A 23,706-nucleotide genomic window follows, 5' to 3' on the forward strand; every position below is an offset into this window, starting at 1 on the left:
ATTAAATTATTAAAATGCTGTTGATTCACAGGCAGTCTCAGCATTTCCAGTAATGTGGCTTTGTAGCTCTTAGTCCCATATTTGTATTTCCTTACAACCCTGAAATCTGTAGACTTTTCAAAATACAGTACATGCCATAAAACAATATAGCTACATGTATGTGCTGTTTGTACAACATTCTAATTCATCTTCTCTCCCAAATCCTCTGGCTAAATGCTTTTAGCCTTCCAAAGCAGTGCAATTATAAATGTACCTGTGTGGGAATTCCTAAATTGATTGCTTATTTCTACTTATTGTTCTTCATTGAAACAAGCATTTATCATCCTTGGATCAATAATAAATGATTTTGGTGTTTTCTCAATAGTGTAACAACTGAATTTGTGATCTCTCAAATGCTTAAATTAGTGTATTAAGAAATGGTCTTAGAGTTGTTTTGTGTACTTTTACATGTACTGTATATTGTCGTGATACAATGCGTTTTTTAGAAATGCAGGATATTTCATACATAAAAAATAAATGCCCTTTGTTTTAGGGCTGACATGCTAAAAACCTTAATTTTAGTGGATAATGGATTTTGATTGTGTTAGAACTAGTGTGTTAGTATTGTCTAGTCACTGTCTTTGTATTTCATTTGAAGACTAGCTGATAATTCATAATTGATTAACTGGTTAGATATATATACATTGTATCGCTTTGAAAGTGGTTAAACCAAATTAAAGAGAAATTAAAATTCTCTTTTTCAAACACCTCCAAAGGCAGTTAGGTCTACTTTCTTCTTGTTCATTTTCTACTTCTGTGCATCTAAACATTTTTCACAAAATAGAAGATGTTCCAATAGGACGTACAATAGCTGTTGTGAGTTATGGATTAGCAGACTATGTCTGCTGCCTACATGTGACATTGGATAGACTAGTGTCAGCAAAAAAGATACATTGATAAATGACTTATTTTCTATTTTGTCTCTTTTTTCATCACCCAGTCTATTTTGCCACTGTGTGGGTATTTAAACAGTCACTGTCTCTTTAATAAGATAATAGTTAATCTGTGTGTTCCTTGTAGCTGGTAAGCAAAGACTTTTATTGCAGGTAGTAAGATTATCTGTCACAAAACATTAAATTAAAGCATATGACTACACTGTGGGGGATGTTTCCTTTTTAAAATGCTGGTCCATAAAAGCCTCTAACAGCTCCTTTGTGAATGTGCTATGGCAGAATCGAGGAAGAATCGTACAAGATTAAATCTGCATACTGTGATTTATATTGGGACTTTTTGGGGTTTTTGATGGTGGAAGCACAACATACTGTACTGTACACCCCCCTTCTCTTGTTCACTTTAAACTATAAATAGTTTTCCAAATCCTTTAAAACATTGTCTATGTCATTTCTTTTAAAGGAAGATTATGAATAGAGTCATTTCTAGCAATAATAATAAAAAAATGACATCCATTATCTAATTGAAGGAGATGACCCACTGACCAGATGCAACTGGATTTACTCAAAAGCAATATGGTAGCAGGGTATTTAGTGATTGATAATACTGTTTAATGTATTTTGTTTAAAAGCCTGACCAGAATGACAACCAGCCAGCATTGACTGAAAGCAATCTTTTTAAAAGGGACTCTGCTAAGTATCAGATGAAAATGATTCCTCTGTCTGGTTGTGTGTCAAAGCCTGTGTGGGTTTTATTGATTGTTCTTGAATATATTGCACCCCTGATTGAAACAGCTGCTAGTAATGTCTTTTTCCTCACAACAGCGGCTGTAGTTTATTGTGAATGATAAAGGACAAATTTAAACTGAAACCAATTCAAATACAGATTAAAGCCTCCAGTCTGCAATGCATGCTGAAGGCCAGTGTCTTGGCATGCCTGGCCATCTGTAGACTACTAATTATGCTAATCAGATTGGGGTTACCACTGGTTCTGGAGCTAGGTATTCTCTGTGTGAGTTCGCCTTGGTACAACTGACATTAAACTTGTCTTGAAACACATAATTCTGAGAAGAAATGAATGACTGCAGACAAAATAAGCAATCACACACGGGTATACACAGTGTAATTTAAAAAAACCCAACAAGGATTAGATTGGGATTTTGAATGGTTTATTTTGTATGCTCATGTAATTTTTTATTACCCCCTCTGGTATAACAGAAATAGTATTTTTATGCACTAATAACAGTATAATGTTTAGCATTTTTAAGGATAACTCTGTCATATGATCTTAACTTTATTCAAGGCACACAGACTTTTTTTATTGGATCTTAATCAACTTGGCCTAAGTGGGATTTCAGGATGGAACAGTGGTCATTAACACTGGCCAGATTAGGGCTCTGTTAATTACAATCTGCAGATAAAGCAATGGGGGGAGGGAGTGAAGCTTGGAAAAGCTAATAAAAAGATGCACCAGATACATAATATGCAAATAATGAAAATACTTTGTGGATATATACAGTATATTCTTTCATGTCTAGCTGGCATGTTACAATACATCTGTTTTGTGCGATTGTTTACAAAGTGATTTGTTTTGCATTCTTTCTTTTTTGAGTTACCTGCATTATTAATTTAATTCTTATATACACATTTGTCAATCTTTCATATATCAATAACTAAAAGCAGATTATTTTTTTTTAAGGAGAAAAAAGAAGCACTTAAATTGTTTTTGGTAAAATAGTTGTTGGTAAATCTGTGTTTTTTTTAACTGACTTTTCAATGCCAGTTCCGTTAAGAAAAGTAAAAGAAAAGAACCATTTTAATGAAGAAAAAGAGATCACTTTTGTAATGTTCTGGTAAAGTGTAGATATTTATAGAACTGCTTGACCAAAAAACATAAAAAGAATAAAACAGAGAACAATCATTACATGCACGTCTAAGCTTTTTGGGAATATTACTAGCCAACCAGTTTCTTATGAGGAAATAAGAACAAAATAAATGTTTACATTTTGTCATAATCCAATTTAAAATATGTACACTGTACACTATATATCCTTATCTACTGTACATGTCACAACCTTAGGGAGCACAGAGTGAAATCTAAGGTATCTTCTTTGTTTAATAAATGTGGCTCTAGTACACTCCTTTTAAATATACTGTAAGTAAACCAATTTTCAGCCTTATTTCTTTTTGAAATATTCCTAAGTGTTTCTTTTTTTAATGTTGGTCTCTTCTGAATGTCCTTTCAAATGGTATTAATAAAGCTCTATCACCTATCTCACAAAGGGAGGCTGTAAAAACAGCATTTATAGTGAGACCAATTTAAGTGTTGAAAACAGTTTTTTCTTTATTAATTCCCAGTCTGCACAGCAAGTAGTATTATTGGAACAAAATCATTAAACCATCTGCCGAGGACAGCTGCTACGCCTTTATCTTTTTGCTGAAAGCACAACTGAATACAACTTGCCTTTTGTAGTCTGTCTTCTGGATAATTCTTATGACGTGCTTTACTTTGATGGCTTAAATAGAAGAGGTGTTCTTACTTTAGCTTGCTAAATTCAAGTTTGTTCTACTTTTATGTTTTGTTTTTTTTTTATTTTTGCTTCTTTCATTGGTGCTTATGAAGTGTATGTCTGTTTTTAATCTGTGACAGCAGTTCTATACCTTCTCATACAAATTATTCATCAAACAATGCTAAAGTCGGTGCCTGTGATAATTGAATGGGATTTAATTAAAATGCAGGGCACCTTGATTCCTATATTCTAAAGTAACTGAAGCACAAACGAATGGTTTTTACAAGTCTATTTACAAGTTCCTGAAACAATAAGGAATGAACCTTTTTGATGTTTATTAAGTAAAGGATAATTTTATATTTAATGACACTTCATTTCAACGTTAGATCCATCTCCAGCCTTTTCATTTATGTTTATTTTGAAAAGCATTGTGCACTTAAAAAAATAATGATATGGTTAGTTAGAGCTTTCAGTGCCTAAAGGTTTAGTTTTTCATAAACCATCCACTTCCTCCTTTGGATAGCATAAATCTTTCACTTAACCACTACAAAGCCCTCTTTTCAGACCTAATGCACAGATCCCTGCTATTTGTGGCAGCACCTTAGTCTGGAACATAAACCAGGTTCTTTGTCACGACAACATTTTTTCATTTTATTAGGGCAGTTATTAAGTGCAGATATCTGCTTGTCTTCATTAAATGAATCCTTTTTTCTTCGTAAAATGAAAGCTTATGTTTTGTTTCACATTTTCTTTGTCAGACCAGAGAATTGATGGAAATGAACTACTTGGGACATTCAGAATTACAGTATATACGATATTAACAATTACAAGAATTCTAAATATAATTAAATCTTGCTGAGAGAAAAAGCAACTTAGAAAAAAAGCACAACAGCATTTTATTGCATTGTAAGAAGGGAGGAGGGGTAGTTTGGCTGTAGTTGCTTTACTTGACTCAGGCGGAGTTCCCTATGTGATAGAGTCTGTCCCTAATATGAGTTCTGATCTCAAGTTTTCTTTCAATGTTTGGACCTCATTATTGATTGTTTTCTTCTCTTTTGGACTCAGATACTTTTGAGACAGGAGATGTATTGCTGTTGTGGGCATAAATTCAATTTCCTGAGTTAGTGACAAAAAACTATGATGCTTTCAGAATGGATTTTCAGGCTGGAGTTGATCAATATATTAGCCCTCCCACTGTTCACAAAATACAGATCCAGTACTTGCAGGGTTGGTTTCCATGTGGTAGACTGAAGAAACCTCTGGCAAACTAAAATTTGCTCTAGTGCCATCTTGGTAATTTGCCATTGGCTGATGTACTGTATGTAGTTTTTAATTCAGACCTTAATTACAGTTTTCTTTTAGTGTACCGTGCTGCTCAGTTACTATGTAATGAAACTATGATCATTTCATATGTATTGATTTTACTTGCACTTTGAAGGGTCTTCGTTCTGAAAAACTTGGAAACCTCTCTCCTTTTTTCTTATACCAATGAACGATACTGTTGGTGAATAAACACGTGGACATACAGTATGTAATATATAAATATTTTCTAAACCGATGGTATTGTGAGAATAATCTGGGAAACCTGCTGAGGGGACGTACTGTTCTCACATGAGTTCTATGGCAAGAATACTGAAGATTTTGAATGTTAACTGTTAGCTCAATTTGTTTTCCCTCCAACAGATGTCTGTTACCTTAGATTTCTGTAAGGAATAAGAACTGATTCCTAAATCAAGAACATTTACATATATTATCTGTTAGTTTGGATGCTATTTTAAAAAAAAGATGATGTTAGTCTGATGATTTTTAAAAATGGTGATAATGACGATGTAACAGGCCTTTAAAAAACGTGAACTTAACCACATCACTTCAACAATCCAAGTATGATGCCTTTAAAGGGTTGTAATATTCCTGTAGACTTTCAAACAAAGAAGAGATAGGCTTGAAATCAGTCATTTAATTAGTGTGGGATCATTGCTGTGGTTGATGCAGGCAATTATACATTCCTCAGGCATCTGCTGGTTTTATTTCGCAGGGGAAAGCTAATATTTTTTGGTTCTGTCTCTTATAGTATATCTTTCTTCTCCGTTTAAGAGAAGGTAAATAGCAGAGACAGACAGCTTCATTAGACAGCATCTGACGACCGGCAGGCGTTTTGTCGTTTAAATAGTAGGCTTTTACTAGAGGGCTCACCAGCGACCTCAGATCAATTACAGCTGACATTATTGTTTGTTGTGAGCTCTTCCAGGATATAGGACCAAAGACGAGGCCAGCTTGAACAGCGCTGAAAATGTAATTTTCCTCCTCTTTTGCTTTCAGCCTACAAACGATAAATCATTCAGTTGAAGAGATAATAAAGCACCAAACGGGTGCTGGTTTAATTTTTGTCAGGGGAAATCTTCAGCACTTACTGGAATAATGTAAAAGGAAAGGGGGCTATCACTACAGAGTTAGATCAAACACTGTGCAGCTGAGATTTCATTCAGCACTGCTGAGGTTTTTCATTAATTTTTTTTCTTTCCCAGAATAAAAAAAAATGCTGCGTGTTAGCTTTAAATGTGTTTTCTTTCCTGTTAACTAACACAAGATGAAAAGAGCTGTGAATAAAGTTACCAGTCCTTTGAGACAACTGCATAAATAGCCATTAAATGTACATGATTCATCTACAAGTGTACGCAATAATATTTTTCTGTTCTTTCCAGAGTTTTGTGGTGTATTCAACGCATTTAGGTGTGTCGGTAATGAGAAGATCGGGAAATGAACCATTGAAATGCATGGAAATTGGCCTCCCAAGAAGCTCAGCCAGTAAAGGACCGATCCAGTGCAGGTTGAGCTCTGTGATCGCAGGTTCGACTGGGTCATGTCACTAGCCAGCCACGACTCCCCCCGGTGTTAGTGCATAATTGTCTCAGTTTCACCAAATGTTGTACGTTATGTAGGAAGGTGTAGGAATGTAGGGAGGTCGGCCAGGTCACACGGGTCTCGTCAACGCTGTGATCTCTCCTCCAGTCCGCTCTGAACGCCCAGCGTGGGGCTGTGGGACCCCAGACGTGTTGACAGGCGAGCAGGTGAGGAGTCCATTTCCACCTCTTCATCCTGCCCTGTGTGGCAGGGAGATCAGGAGGAGCAGAGATGTGCACAACACACAACCGGCTACTCAAAATCGGGCAGCAATCCTTGAATCTATTTCTTTTAAAAGAGAAAAAAATTAGGAGAGTTTTCTTACTAAATAAAATGAAAAGTTCACTTTATGTACTGGTAATATTTGTAATCTCTGTGTGAGAGTTCTCCTTCTTGTCTCTAGTACGTCAGAGTCCATGCATCTCAAGGGAAGTCTTACCATGAGGGTTATATAAGGCTGACACATTTAATAAAATATATGTATCTTATTATTTTTTTGCATAAATAATTTTTTGTTAGAGGCAGACATCTGTATATTTTAGAATATCGTAGTGAAACTGGCAGAGCACAGTGTGCCTCCTGATTCGGTCTTAAAGTTCCCTTCTTTTAATTATTAGCTTTCTTTTGCTTATTGCACCACAAAATTAAATCTGCATATGTATGTACTTTAAACTCAAGTACAGCTCCATTTATTGCAGAGGGGCTTCATCCTTATAGTAAACTTAAGAATTATATCTTTAGCTTCTTTTGGATGATAATTCGCTTTTTGTGGAGAAACACAATGTTTTAAGAGCCTTATTGTTTTACGGTTCACTGTAAACAAGGCTCCTGATAATTTACAAAAAAATCTATATGCTGACTTTTGGGATCAGCTATGCGTCATCAGTGTATTCATCACACTTGCTTTTCTGTTTGAATTAATTTACACCTTCAGATTTGCACTCACAGCTTCCCCCCGGGGGGAGCCTGTGTGTTTAGCACACACCTACTCTTTGTTAAATCTAGAACTGAAGCTGTGGCAAACTCTGGCAATTTTGTAATCCAGTTGCCTGGTTGCATAAAGTCTTCTAATTTATACTGCAAATGGGACTTTATCCGACATGGTTAATTCTTTCTGATGAATCTTTTCTTCAAATAGCTCTTTGTTTACGCGAATGTATGTATTTTACTTGTATGGCATATCCTGTATGCAGATAATAGCACCATTTTTCAGAGAGATACCTTATATTCACAACAAAGAAATCAAGCCTGCATGTTGAAATTGAAGTTTTTCAAGTGTCCTTTTTGAAGAATTGTTTCTAAACACTTTTGTAGATCGCAGAACAAGCTGTTGATTAAAGTTTAAAAAAATAAACATTAGAGTGATGTGAACTAATGATCTGGAAACGATCCTAATTCTTCTTGGCACCCCGATAGAGTTTATCTAAAGAAACTGTTTATCCAGAATAGCCCAAACATGATGCTTCATTTCATTACAGTGGGGCCAACTTGAAGTCAATTTTACACATGGGTGGTCTGAAGCTCCAGTAACTTGTATGCATAAAGCAACAATTTTAAATTACAAAATCTTGACCTCAGTGAAGCCAGCCCTTCCCTCCAGACTTCCTTCTCCCATAGTAAACCTGTTTCCCTGCAGTGTCACAGCTATTCTCTTATGTGTTTGTGCTGTTTTTCAACGGGAGCAGGAGCATTTTGAAGGGGAGTTGTCATGTAGTTGGATGTTGGGGAATGCGGCTTTAAAACTAAAAAGAAAAATAAGTTTTAGCTTGACATGGTTTGGGTTTTGAAAAGAAGAGTGTTTCCACTGCAGTTGCCTGTTCCTCCACTAGTATGGTTTTAAGGATCAGCTGATTTATTTGTTTATACAGTATGTGGGGGATGCACCATTTAGAATACTGAATTATGGTCAAATATAAACGCTGCACAGAATTCCAATATTTTCATTCACAGGTACATCATTGCCTTTCTTTTACAGGGCTAATTACAACCACTGAGTCACAAATGTGCATGCTTTTGTTTCTCTCCTTAGGATTCATGGTATCAATGCTGTGCATTGATACATGTATGAGTGCAAACAGTACAATTTTACAGATAATGCAAAAAAACACCCTGCAACCACTGCCAAAAAATAAGTTGCAAACAACTTATTAAAAACATTGGCAAAAATACAAATGTATTGTTTGATATATGAATCTGTTTTCAAATCTAGTCTCGGATGTTTTGCTGCATGGCTGCCCTGATCCCATTCGAGTTGCTGAGAGACTCGGTTGCATATGGGATCGGCGCTCCATAACATGAAGGCAGCAAAGAGAAGCCCTGGCAAAGATGATGGAAATTTAGATCGGGTGCCAATGTTGCTTTGCACAGCCCTCCTTTCCCTGCTCATCTGTGTAAACCCAAGAAACAAACAGTAAATGTAAAAGCTTAAAACGGGCAGCAAAACAAGAATGTTGGATTAGGTCATTCGGAACAACTTCCAGAGTTTGACTGCTGGAGATATGGTGTTATTTACCAATAATGGATTCATTACAGGAGCAATTGTCGTTTTCTATCAAGTGCAGCTAAATTATGTACTCTTGGCAACTAGTACATTTATATTGACTTTGTTTTTATTTTTTGTTTTTTGTTTAATTAGTATATACTGTATACATGTCTAGTATTGGTTCCATTTCTCATTTGTTTTAGTTTTTGTGCCACTCAGTATATTTATAAATTATTATTGTCTGTTTGTTAATAATACTAATATACAATAACAATCATTTTTGTTATCATCACCATCACATTACATGATCATGGGTCTCATGCTTTTTTATTCGTAATTCAACATATTTGTCCTACAAGCTTTTTTTGTCCTGATTTAAGAATAAAAATAATAAAGAAGTTAATAAAAAGACATTTCTGTGCAGTGCAGGATTTGACAGCTACATCTTTGGCATTCCAACTAGTGTATGACAATATAAAACATGATAAATAGATTTTCTGTAATGATATCAGCATGTATGGATCTAATGGCATTACCACTATGCTTTCACTTGTGAATGAACAGAGCCAATGTTTCAGTCATTAGCTGGGGAGGAGCCTCAACCAGTTACATACATAGGCATATGCTCTCAAACTCCAACAGTATCGCTAACTTATTTACTGTTAAAATAAATAAAACTATCTATATACTTAACAGTATGTCCTCCAAGGTCATTGAACACTATTTTATTTGGAAGTAAAATGTGTTGTTAGCTTAATAAATATGTCGTATTTATATGCTACTTTTTAGAAATCTATGGAATAAGTAGAAATGTGGACAAGATATCCTAATTGCACTTTGTTAGGATGAACCTAAGATACTGTACAACAAATATTGATAAGAGGTGTATCTGCCAAATAGCCACGACAAATAATACCTGTTTACCAATGTACTGTATGTGCCTCTAGGTTAATGCAAGTATCGTAATGTTCCAAATCCAGGGGTGTATAATGACAATAAGAATATACAGAATGCATGCTGGGTTTAGCACATGGATTTCAAAGCTTGGAGATTGTTCTATAAATGCATTGTTTTTAGAAATGCATTATTAAAATTAAATTTGCATTTATTAAGTTTCATTATTAAATAAACTTTCTGAAAACAGATTTCAAAAGGTTTGTGAGGTTACGAGCTAGTTAAACATTTTCAAAAACATATTGTTTTGATAGTTCAGGTGGGGAGCTGCATCAGCATGCGTAGGCTGCAAAGGAACAAGTAAAGGTTTATTCCACGCTGAGAAAAGAAGAAAGAAAACACAACATTTCAGCTGTGGAGCTTTCCCGAGCCTTCCCTTTCTTAACTTCCCTATTACTTTCTCCATATTGTTATGATTTTTTTTATGCAAAGCTAAATACTTCGTATTACAGAAAGGGTATCTACAATACATCGCTATCCTATACTAAGTAAACCTGTTCAATCCTGTTTATTCTATTCCTTTCACAATTCATTTAAATAGTGCTGTTCTTGAGAAAGGTTTGAAAATTTTCAATCAAGTTATTCTGTTGCCAGAATCACCTTGCATTTACACTTGGCTAGATGTCAAACTTTAAATTCAGTAGTTCAGTTTCACAAACCCACTTTATTCTAAATTTCCCAAATAAAAAGAAAACAATAACTCGCTGTTTCATCATATAAGCCACCCTCCTCCTTTTTCTTCTTTCATATGATTCTCAATTCAATTAAATGGTGAAGCTTTTAGTAAATTAGATTTTAAAATTTCTTGCAAGTAATATACCATTTGCTACTGAAAGAGCCCAAATGTTTGGGCAAGATTAGTATACAGCAATGGCTTTGAGTTTACAGATGGAGGCCTTTAACAAAACCCAGAGATAATAGGGGTTTTGACCAGAACTGGCTTCTGTCCAAGCTCATTCAAATGGTGCTTTTCAAAGAATGGGTGTTAGTGTTCCCCCAAGCCCTGTCCCTGTCTTTTTCAAAAGTTGTATGCTTGTATGCTATCATCACAATCAGCACTCTTTTTGCTAAAGATAGGCTGAACTACTCCAACTGAAGCCAGAGGACATAGAGCCACAAGCAGAATATAAATGTAGTCAACCTTGTAAGTGAACCTAAAAACATACTGTTAAAAAAGATCTAAGACACTAAAGAGGCGTTCCTAACAAAGCCTAGCATTTAATAAGACCGCTGGTAGATCAATCCAGGAAGGGAATTTACACAAAGGAAATAATCTAGCTAAAGCTGTTATTCGTCCAATGTATGGACATAACCTTATGATCAATGTGTCATCATGTGGAAACAATGTGTTTTGTGATAAGTGCCTTTTCCTCAGTCCTACTCCACTTCTTTTTTATTTCTGAATAAAAAAATATTTTTCCTTAAAATATTGTAGTGCTCTCGGGTTCAAGTGGGCGTGCGCCCTCGCTGCTGCCGCCTCAGGTCGGCCCCCCACCGCTGGGCACTCGAACCCGGGCTCTCAACAGGACCCACCTAGTTGAGCTAAAGGGAAATCTCCCATCAGCCCGGCGGCTGCGGCCCCTGCTATTCACAGGGAAGGGCGGTGACGTCACCTGTAATGTCGGCCGCATGCGTTACACTATCCAATATGAGTTAAGCAGTCTTTGCCTATTTTTATGGGTGAGCAGTGTATGATAAAAATTCAGATAAAAGTAACCTGTGTGCATAACAGAAGTGTGGATTTACCTTGTAACACAAATTCCCTTGATGCACTGTTTGACAAACATTTTATCTTTACAAAATTAACTAGCTGGTTAGTAAGCAAATCTGTGAGGTTGTCATCAACTGATTTGAATCAGGACAAGAGTTTAGAAACAAAGTTTCTGTCACTTTTTAACATTATTACATATAAGTATGGTGATATATATGTATACGTTTTTACTTACTATAAATGCACTGTCCCTCAAACGTCCTTTAACATGAAAATATTAAATGTGCAGCTTAAAATTATAACTGACAATTGTGAATACGTCTACAAACACAGTAATAGAATCAATGGTTACAATTCCCCAGGGGCCTGTATTTACTGTGTGCAGTGCCATTTCCATAATGGAATGGCAGTTATGCTTGTGAAAGTCATGTAAGTACTAGTTTTCTCATTTGAACAAAAGCTGCTTGTGTAAAGCGGTTTGCTATCTAAATATATGAGAACTGGTCCTTTTCAATTACAAGTGGATGATGCGTACTAAAGGCTGTTTAAATTAAGATTCAATTTCAACTCTGGTATGTGTGATTATACATATATAAGCAGAATACAGCACTGTAAATAGTGAGTTTTTTCCCCATATAAACTGCAATAAATGCTCAGTTGTATTAATAATGATAAACATGTTTTCGCTTTTTGAAGTCCCACAGGTTTACTTCAGGTAAATTACTACAAAGATGTATGCCCTTCAGCAGAAAATGTACTCAGGGGAAAATATCTCCCATCAGATTTGAATTTTTCCTTTAGAAAACAGTATTTAAATTGACATTGAGAAAACTTCTTGAATTGGTTGAAAATACAGATTTGTGATTGGACATTCCTGCACATTACTTGCTCATCTTTCCTATAAGAACTGGTACCATTCCCACCGGCCCACCTGCAGAAAACAGGGATGGGTGCTTTACTGAACAAACCTGTGTAGAACTAAGGATGAAAGCACAGCGTGTAATTTACCTAGACATTAGTGTCTAACAACTACTGTAGTTTCAACTAAATAAAATGAACACTTGTCCAGTCATTGAGAGCTCTAGTTATCCATTCATTTTCTAATCACTTTATCCAATTCAGGGTCGCAGGGAAGCCAGAGTCTACCCCAGCATCCCAGAGGGCACAAGGCAGGGTACACCCTGGGCAGGACACCAGTCCATCGCAGGCCACACACACACACCAGGGCCAGTTTTCCCAGAAACCAATTAACCTGCCAGCATGTCAGGGAGCACCTGGAGGAAACCCACACAAACATGGGGAGAACGTACAAACTCCACACAGACAGCAGCTCAGGTCTGGAGCTGAACCCAGGACCCCAGCACTGTGAGGCAGAAATACTAACCATTGCGCCACCGTTCTGCCTGAGCAGTAGTTATACAGTATGTAACAAATTTATTTTGGAAAATTTGGACTCCTGTATTGACCATACCTTGTCTGCTGGTTTGCCTTAGTACAGGTGTATCCTAGTAAATGCAGCAAAGCAATGTGTCGCAAGAGTAGCTGCCAAACACAGTCATGCCTCTGTATCCTCAGAACGTTAAAAAAAAATGTAAGAATTTTATACTTTGAGATTCTCAGGTGCCCTCTTCTTCTCCTTGCTCCTTCTCATCATTTCAGCTCTGAGCATCCTCAGAGCCCCTGTGTACACTTCCCAATGTAACTGGACTGCCTCTGTAACAGCAGGAGTGAAGTTCTCTGTGTTTGGAGGTGGCTGGTTGTAAGCACGACTCAGGTGGTGCATGGTAGTAAAATGCTCCCCACACCTGCGTCAGCATTGCCTGAGTCTTCATCCATTCATTCCAGCAGCCAGCTGTCAATCGGTCTCCAATGACAGGCAGGGTGGCTGGAGCCACAAGCCGTTAGGCTGAGCAATCTCCAGGTCTCACTGGTCATTACAGGCCTGTTAAGGACTGGCCTGGAGGTCATTTAATATTATTCTAATTTGTTATTCTGCAATTCTGTCTCATAAATATAATGAAAGGATTTGCCTGTATGCTTACACATACATGTACTGTATTGGATTAAAAATGGTCTTTAATGTGAAATAAAGCAAAGAATGAGTGTCTTGGATATTTAAGGAGGCCCATGAGGTGATAAAGCATTTATTTACCTTAGTATAGTATTTGATTTATTAATTACGATGATGATAGCTTAGCTGATTTTCTAGGTACCCTACAAACAACACTATGTGCAGATATTTGTAAGAACAGGACAGATGTGCTTAAAGTGGAGCACGTTTTTAAGGAGTAATTTTATCTTTTTGTAATTTTTGTCAGTTATTACTACTACTAATTGGTAATTTTCCACTAAGTATAGCCTTTCAGTTTTTTGTTTTTGTTTTTTTAATCTCCCACTTTACCATTTTGAAAATTTCATTCCCGGCTGAACAAGCCTGGAGTATAAATTCATTGATGCAGAGTGCGGATAGTTAAATAGCATCCTGCAAAGAGCAAGTCAGTTTACATTGGAGACAACATTCATGGCAAAGGATGATAAAGGACAGCCATTTAAATGACAAAGGGAAATTCATATCAGTGTCTTTAATAGGGATTTTTCTTGTGTGTGTTGGTTTCCTGCAAACCAGTCAGAGGCTCTTTGTGTTTCTCTCTCAAAGGCTGGATATCACTCAGTCTGGCTTTTGTGTGTCTTTGAAAGGTAGATGTGTGCAAGAATGACTCACTCAATTTGTTCCTTGTGGTGGGGTAAGTATTCTGCAATCACACAGCTTCTGTGTGAGCTTTTAATTGAGTCCAGCCGAGTGAGTTGTAATTGATACGGAATCACTGTTCTACAAGAGCGGCAATAACAAGGTGGTGCTTGCCTTCTTCCGCTTTAATCTACTCTCTTTTCTTGCGGTATTCTGTTTCTGAATTTGTTCTTCTGTCGATCTGCATGCTAGCTTTCTTATGGAAATCAATCTTTTTCCAGGGAGAGAAAGAGAGAGGGGGAGCTTGTACTTCTCTTTTTCAAACACTGCAGCGATCCCTTTTTAAAGGCCTGGCATTCAGATCCCTGTGCCCCTTTATCCGCTGATATTTTGTTCAAAAGCAAAGTTAAATTGTTTTGTGGATTAACACTCAAGGCACAGAGTTTCTCTTTCAGCAGACCAAAAAACATGGGGCACAATCAATTTCAAGACTGAAGATGAAGTTTCCTTTTTAAGCAGTTGAGCAAAGCCTTTAAGGAAGAGAGTGAGTGCTGCAGAATGAAATGTTTCTGGACCCTTTTAATGTCTTGCCAGCTCAAAGTCAGTCCAGTTTGTGACTGTAGCTACAGTACAAGCCTGCAGTGCACTTAGCAGTAACCCTGTTGCTGTGTCACTCTACTTCAAAAGGGGAGTAAAATAGTAAAATAGACCAGTTTATTTCCAACCACTTAATCTCATTCTAAAGGGATTCCCTGGAGAAACATATGCACCAGTGCCTTTGTGTATTTGAGTTCTTTATAATATTATTTTTTATAATTTCCCATAAATTGTTGGGAGGACACACTGCTGGTGATAGTCACATGGAAGAATGTGAAAAATGACATACTTAAAAAAATAAAATAAAGCAATAACTGTCCTTGCCCCAGAGATTCCCACCATACAATATTATATTCCAAAACAAATATCAATAATTGAAGACTGTTTTAGCAAGGAACAGGTGCTCACTCTAGCTTTTATATTTTAGGTGTGACTGAGTAGTAATGATAGCGATGAAGATGGCAATTGGAAGTGGAAAGGAACTGTTAAACACTGAGAGTGATTATAGTTTAGCTGAATCCTAAATCCTAACAATAAAGAGAGCATTCCTGAACTCACTGTTGGACATTTGTTGCTAAATTAAATCATAGTATACCTGAAACTCTCATTCTAATTTGTTTTAAGTGAGAGTGCTAATTCAGATGAATATGCCCGCAGTGTGTAATTATTTCATTAGAAATGCCAAATTAATTTAGCATTTTTTGCCAAATCTAAAGATAAACATAAGCACAATTAATGTATTATTGATTTTTCCATACAAGAGAAAGTGATTTATGAAGGGCAAAATTATGTATTCATAATGACGCCAAACTGCTTAAAATTACATCCACTTTATTTCATGTACCATGTGTGTATGCAGATGTGTCTGTACAGTATACTTATAAAATGTACAATTCTATGATTCTAAAAAAAGTCAAACATGTTGTATGTGACTTATCACAGATCTGACAATATTCATATAAGAAAGGCTTTGATAGTGTTCAATATGAAAAAATAAACATTTGGATTAAGAAAGACACATAGAGCTGACTTTCATAGTTGAATAACTTGGATAGTTTAGCAGAGTACCAAAACCTAGTCTTGAAATACAATAATGCATAAAATTTTGACATCTTTTTTAACAAAGGAATATGCAGACCTTTCTGCCTCCAGAAGGTAATTCTGTAACCTTATTTTAATATGCAAAAATGCCTCAATGGTTGTTCAGTTTATGAAATTCCTTTTCATGATATATTCTGTTGATCAGAATAATTATTTGCCACACATATCTTTTCTCCCAAATATGTAGTAAATCATCGTTTATAATGGTCAGGAATGTATGCTGTAGGTTTGTTACTTTACAGTATCAAAGGTATGTCTGTATATAAGCACTCTTGTGTGTTTTGTTTTAACAAGCCTCAAGAATGTTCAGTATCTGTACACTTCTTGACTGAGGACAAATGGTGATGATAATATGGAAATTGGACATGGTGTCAGGTGAAAAAAAGAACGTGTTATGCACGTAAGAAAATATATTGAAAGGTGGTGCTATTTCTCAGTTGATTTTCAGCCGTTTCTTCATTGATCAGTTGTGTTTATTACAATTATAATTTGCCACAGTTAATCAATATTATAATGGATAAGTCTCTGTGTATGTTATTTCACTGAAGCATGTAGATGTAGAACCTCCTCCATTGAGTGTTTGCATAGAGAGCCCTATCTATACAAGGGAATCACTTGTTCTGAGCCTGAGCAAAAATAAACCGGAAGGTTAGTTAAAATGTAGCGATTTATTGACTCGCATGGAATCTTGCTCAAGTCCTAATATTTCGAATTGTTAGGTGTCTTACCTGAGTTTTGTCATGCGCAGCTAGGCCATAATGAATGCTGAAAAAAAACATGACATTTTCATTACCATTTTAATGCTGACAGGCACTGCACAAGTGCCAGTATAGAATGTACTTACACCTGACATTCGATGATGAAAGTGTGTTTCTTTATTCTTGGCTTGTGCCGTCATTCAGGCTCCTATTCAGGACATAACATCACTTTATTAGCCCTATACAATTTCTTGCATTAGGAATGTGTCTTTTCACATACCCCAGCTTGCTCTCCATGAGACACAGACACACAGACAGGGAGAGAGAAGCTTGGGGGTCAGAGCGCAGGGTCAGACGTGTACAGCACCCCTGAAGCAGTTGGGGTTACGGGCTTTGCTCAGAGGCCCGACAGAGGAGGATTCCTCTGCTGGCTGCAGGATTTGAACCAGCAACCTTCCAGCCACAGGCGCAGATTCTTAGCCACAGAGCAACTGATCCACCCAGAAGATGGGGCTCTAGAAGCAGAATCAAGCAAACTAGAATACTGTGAACCAGCTGTTTCGAGGGCTCATGTGACGTGGACGACAAGTACTGTAGTGTTGCGTCTTGGCCTCCAGTATTTGCTTTAGTAATTGTCATAAACCTTATGGAGCAACCCTCATATGCATGAAATGACATTTCAGATTATAAAAAAGTAGGACATTGGTAAATTAGTCCCAAGTATTGTTAATTGGCTTGTAGCTGTTTTCATCTGATGATCTTAATGTTGGTCTATGGTAGACTTTAACTAGTCATCTGGGTAATTGCATTTATAATTGGCTTACTTTTACATGATTATTTTCAACACATTAATTATTTATAATTAACTGATTAGCATAATTTGTTATGTTATTCCTTACAGCTTAATTAATGCATCTTTCAAGATTATGAAACTTTGGACTTAAAATATTTCATGTATTTTTTGCTATATTAACTGTGTCACAAAAAAGTTGAGGCTGCAAAGAAAATATTAAGTTCTCTGCACTGCACGATGGAAAAGCTTTTATCGTTTTTCTATGTCATACACAGTTCAAGGTAACAGCTTGGATTTTCTTTTACAAGTGGGTTTCAATTTTAAAGTAGTGAAACTGTTCCAAACGTAGTATCAATTAGTTTCAGTTTGAACCCTTTTGTTTATTTTATTTTCGCACTTATAATGAATGCAAGTCTATTGTAGTTAAAAAGAAAAGATTAGGCAAATTATCTTGACAAATCCATTATCACGTTTTAATCTGTGCATTCATAATTTGCCAAAACACTATCCATCTTGTATTTACATGCTTTAAAAACTTGTTAGCTTTATGACCATTGATTATTGATGTTCAGGTTGTTTGAGATTTAGAACTCTCTTTGTGTAAAGGTTATCTTTAGTTTTCAGGTAGATTACAGAGAAACTGAAACTAGTCTGTGTAAGAACTCGAGCCACTAGTAAACCAGGATCAGGAATCCAGTGCTTATACTTTATATACTGTACCCGTAGTCCTTGCTGCATAAAGTGCTGTCCTGGTTCAGTGCATTCATTTTTCTGTCTTTCTTTTTTCACTAAAAAATCACATGACATTCTGCTCACAGTTTACTATAAACGTAAATATGTTTTTTTTAAATGTTTGGGTTTGGTGCTTTATGGATCCTGAGATCCTGTTTGTCCATGATTAACATTTTAATCCAGAAGTAGTTTTCCTTATGGGATTAAAGATCGAATTCAGTACCCTAGTGTTATGCATGGCACTGAGCACTGCACGAGGCAAAGGAAGGCCTGCATTACTCACACATCCTAATGGACTTCATTGGTAAATCTCTCTTCAGGTAGCAGTGATGTTTCCTGGGATAAAGAGAAACTCCAGTCTCCCAATGTCCAAGGATCACAGGCCTCAGTTACTCACCCCAGCCTACCTGGACAGCATAACCTTTCAGTTAGTCACCCCCTTAATCCTCTCCAGCAGAACCACCTTCTACCCAATGGTAAGAGGAAAAAAAACACATGTAATGTAGTCAAGAAATTGAAGGTCTTCAGTAGTCTTCTGTAGACCTTTGGCCATTTTTGAAATATGTAACCCTCCCTCTCCTATTAAAAAAAGCTTAGAAAAAAACAGTAACCGTTCTGCGAATCTTTCGATAATCCTTGATTCCATTCGTTGCTATGATCCTTGTTGTTCACGATACAGTTTTTGCTATTGTAACTGAAGACAATGTTGTCACTTCTGAGTTATATGTCATTTAAGAGTTTATTATATACTGTAAATCTATTGCCAGTTTATTTAAAATTGCAGTAGTTGTTATAAAAAGGGGGTTGATTGTACTATAGTCGAACCAGAACTGTGCTCTGCAGTTCTCTTCTGTGCCTGTATCCTCAGGAGTTACATCAGTGCTGTCTGTGAGAACTGGCATGTGAGGCTTTTGGAGGAGGCCTCTGGGATACAAAATGAAATTGTTCATTTTGGTTGTGTTAAACACGGAGTCTATAAAAATTATGAATAATAGGCCTGCAATGCTAAATAGTATTGTTTTCCTTATCGTTTAATGAAGTTCTGTGTCAGAATATTTGAAAATGTTAACAATTCTCATTTTTTTAATTTTGTGAGTTAATGAGACGTTTTTTGCCTGCTGTTCCATGTTTTATGTAATGGATTTCCAATAAAACTGTGGCCCTCCAGCTTCTTACTGCCGCCTACATCCTGTGCTTTTGTTTACTCATTTGGTATGAGTGTGCTGTGTGATTCAGTTTTCAGGATTCGGAAGTCTTCTGTAACTTAAAAACTGTTTCAGTATGTTTACATGGTTTTCATTAGTACCTTGCAGATGAAAAATTCCAACCATAAAAATGCTTTCACATTTGTTGCTTTTCATATTCAAAAAAATTCTAATTCATAGATGTGTTACTTAAAAAAACAGCAAACATCTAACTATAGCTAATCATTTCACTCGAGTAATATAAAGCTGTTTTTATGCAACAAGTCCTTTGGATAATTACAAATATCACTTTAGTATAATGAAAGTTATTTAGGGAAATGTGATCGAGAGCTAATTTGGCAAGTTAAAGGGTTTGTAATATTTGAAACATCCAGTTAACAAATTTAGCTTGCCTGTAACTGCATACATGTGAAAGAACTATGACGTCCTAAAAACAAAAATCTTGTTAGATGAAATTTGTACTTACGTGTGTGTGTGTTGTACAGCACAGGCTGTCACATGATGCCTTAACCTCTTGTATCTGGTTTTTAGGCTTGGAGCTCCCTTTCATGATGATGCCCCACCCCCTGATTCCAGTCAGTCTACCTCCTGCTTCGGTTACCATGGCAATGAGTCAAATGAATCACCTCAGCACCATCGCAAACATGGCCGCCGCTGCCCAGGTCCAGAGTTGCCCCTCCAGAGTGGAGACATCTGTTATAAAGGTAACAATGAAGATCGCAGCCAAAGGCAGCCCATATTTAGAATCATCAAAGTCAGGATCCAGCGTAAAGTTAAGTATAATGGCGCACATTTAAGCTTCAAAGCATACATTTTCCATGCGTTATTAGTGCAGGAAAATCCATACTATCTAAATTATAAGATTAACAGTGCAATCATCATGAAAGCGTTTCATGAAAACGCTCTAGTTACTGTAATGATTAATAAAAATTGTTGATTTTTTAAATCATAATGACCTTGTACATTTGAAAAAATCCGGCAGCTTCAGTGTCTCCCTTCAGTGAGATTAACCTGCCATGTCTTCACATTCCACAGTTATAGGATGTAATGTGATGCTAGCTTGCTAACAATCGTGTTTAATTATCTTATAACGGGGAAAAAAGAAATTACTTCATTATTGCTACTGCTATGTTGCTGGTGTTCTAAATGGAGCAAGGTGTTTTATCAAACAGTAGCGCTGTTTTATTAATTAAATCAATGAAGTGAAAGTGATTTCAAACCAAATATATATCAAAGGTTGGGTAAAACATATAAGCTAGCCTTGTATTTAGAATAAATCATGTGTGCACTTCCAGTTTGTTATTTATTGCTATTTTTTCTTCTAATTTGCACAATATGCAGATACTATTTTAATGTGAATGGTTTGCATTACAAAATAACAGTCTGCTAAAGCTTTCATGTGGCCACTCTTAAAATAATCTATCTTCCTGGACAAAAGGTCTGTTAACATGTTTAGTAGCTAATTAACAAAACCTTTTTTAAATTTTGTTCCTGCCTGTAAAATCTGTGTCCTTCTACAGAAAAAAAAAAATTTTTCAACTCAAAATGTGTTCCTCACACATAGATATAGCAAGTAGTTTAAAATAAACTACTGAACTGTTACCGACTTTGCAACTTATAGTACCTACCACATTTCAGAGTGGAAAATCCACATTTTTAAAAGAAGTATTGCTTCAAGTTACTTTGTATAGGTACTGATGATTGTAAAGGTACTTCACTACTCACACAAAAATTTGCATACTAATGCTTTCTCTTATGGAAAGGCACAGCGTGTTTCATGTCGGTTATATCAAAGGGATGGGGGAGTAATATAAGGTCCTTTTCCTTGCTTTGCTCTGGTTAATGAACGCAGCAGCGAAGGGGTTGTGAGGTCTAGGAACTGGGTTCCTGGTAGCAGCAGCTCCAAAAAGTTATGAGGGAGACAGTTGTGGTTTGCAGAGGGCTTAGTCTGTTGGTGACTTTTTAATCTTTGTCCACACATGATAATAATAATTAATAATAATTGCTTACACTTACTGTATATAGCGCTTTTCTGGACTCTCCACTCAAAGCACTTTACAGGTAATGGGGACTCCCTTCCACCACCACCAGTGTGCAGCCCCACCTGGATGATGCGACGGCAGCCATGGTGCGCCAGTATGCTCCCCATACATCAGCTATCAGTGGTGAGGAGAGCAGAGTGATTAAGCCAATTCATAGATGTAGATTATTAGGAGGCCAGGATGGGTAAAGGCCAATGGGAAATTTGGCCAGGACGCCGGGGTTATACCCCTACTCTTTTCGAGAAATGCCCTGGAATTTTTAATTACCACAGAGAGTCGGGACCTTGGTTTTATGTCTTATATGAAGGACGCTGCCTTTTGTACAGTATTTTGTCCCCGTCATGAGGACCCCTGATATTAGGACCCACATGGACCGCAGGGTGAGCGCCCCCTGCTGGCCCCACTAACACCTCTTCCAGCAGCAACCTTAGTTTTTCCCAGGTGGTCTCTCATCCAGGTACTGACCAGGCTCACACCTGCTGAGCTCCAGTGGGCTGCCAGTTGTTTTTGTCATTCAAGGCTGGAACTAAAGAACTCTATTTCTAAATATGGAAATAAAAGATGCATGGTATTAAAAGTCAAAGAATTTACAAATGTCTCTGTAGTCAAAAAATAATTTAAGCCACCAAATGATTCTTCTGATTCTCAAGGCATCATGTGGAAAGAAAGTATGTGTTTGCACATAAATACTCTTAAAAACTGACAATTTATTTTGTAGAGAGGAATAAACATCTGTTCCCAACCATTTGGACACATCAGCTCAATCAAAATTAATATCCAGATGGATTTGAAAGTTGGCACACTGCTATTTTAACGATTTTATGGTGCCAGCTTATAAATCTGTGATTACATCATACAAACGCTATTGGCCTTGTTTGGTGTATTTGTAAACACTGGTGATGCTCAAAAGCAAGTGAATTCCACCTTTTCCCCCCATTTTTTAAATTTAATCTGTTCATTCTGAAGAGGTCTGCTGTCTTGACTTTCTCATTGCCTTTGGGAATTTTGAGTACTTGAATCAAGTCCCTTCACAGAGGTCTCTTTGAAAATAAAACAAGAGTTTAATCTAGACTGATTCCAGAACAGTAGTATCCTTTAGTATTGTGGCAGTAAAGGGTGCACACAATATGTTTTCTACAGGTCTTACTATTGATTTGAACAATTTCAACATACCATCTCTGTATTTAGATTTTACATTTTAAATATACTGTTTATATAGTATATTACAACATACCTTACATTCTTTCTTTTATTGCCTGATTGCCTTTTTATTGCTTCTCCACATTGTCTACCTGATCAAAATAATGTGCCCACCTAAACAAGTTGTTTTTATATGTAGCTTTTTCCTTGGTGTTTGATATTTAGATAGATAGATAAGGCTTTATTTATCCCAAAGGGAAATTGATGTGTTACAGCAGTCCAGCCCAAGACAAGCAAAAACAGACATCAGGATAGATGAAAAATTATGCAAAATAAATATAAAATAAATACATTTCATATTTATAGTTTATGTTTCTGCCACTTGCATATAAGAGTCTGCACTTTAAATAATTAATGATTACATTTATAATTACATTTTTAACTTAAAAGTGTTTGCCCAGTCTGTTCAAATCTTTGATTTACCTTTGATATATATCAGGAATAGTAGGGCTCCAAATACAGATCCCTGTGATACACCACCAATTACATCACTATAGTCCGAATGTTAACCACTTATAGTAACTATGTTTCACATCCATTATTCCAAATGCATTTATTTTCTTCAATGCTTACCACCTGCATTTGGCAATTATTCTTTTTTATGTTGAGTTTTAACAAAAGTCTTTCTTAAAATATAAATATACAGTATAGTATGCTCAGTTTGCATTGCCTGCTGTTATTGCCTGTTTAGATAACTCAAGTTACTTAAGCAACAATTACAGTATCATTTATAAATCCAGTCTGGCTATCCCCCAGAATCTTATGTCCATAAAAAGATCATCTAGTTTAGTTCAAGCTGGTATTCCTCTCACCTTGTAGTAGAAGTAATTACTGAGTTTTGTAATGCTTTTTACTAACAGGTACTACATTAGTAATTGTCCAAATAATGAGTGTTCCCTGTCTGTTTTTAGTGTCTGTGTGAAGAGTTTTGCTAAAGGCCTATGAATCACATCTCTGGTTTCCTTAAGTTAAATGGGTAGAAGACCATCAGGCCCTGGAGATGTGTTTATCTTAAGCACGTCTAGTACCTGTAATACTTCTGCCTCTTCAATGCTAATACGTTTTTAATATAAGAACTTCGTCTTCCTCAGCCCGAGGCACGTTGATGATGTCTTTTTTGGTGAACACCTGAGTGAAATATCCATTAATTACGTCAGACTCC

The 23,706-nt window shown here is 36.4% G+C and overlaps 1 protein-coding gene across 11 annotated transcripts in view; it reads left to right on the forward strand.

Moving 5' to 3' along the window:
* Positions 1 to 23,706, forward strand: part of LOC148675643 (dachshund homolog 1-like) — a 189,156-nt gene that overhangs the window by 103,210 nt on the left and 62,240 nt on the right. For 4 of the 11 annotated variants that reach the window (XM_088644481.1, XM_088644485.1, XM_088644488.1 and 1 more), the window contains 2 exons: positions 19,834 to 20,006; positions 21,354 to 21,467. In XM_088644481.1, coding sequence (XP_088500607.1) covers positions 19,834 to 20,006; positions 21,354 to 21,467 — 287 coding nt within the window. Of the gene's footprint in view, positions 1 to 18,417; positions 18,574 to 19,833; positions 20,007 to 21,353; positions 21,468 to 23,706 lie in introns of all 11 variants that reach the window. The other 7 variants (XM_088644478.1, XM_088644477.1, XM_088644479.1 and 4 more) reach the window with 3 other exon arrangements.

The sequence above is a fragment of the Lepisosteus platostomus genome, chromosome 2 (assembly GCF_059453375.1).
Source record: "Lepisosteus platostomus isolate fLepPlt1 chromosome 2, fLepPlt1.hap1, whole genome shotgun sequence".
In the NCBI taxonomy this organism is placed as follows: Eukaryota; Metazoa; Chordata; class Actinopteri; order Semionotiformes; family Lepisosteidae; genus Lepisosteus; species Lepisosteus platostomus.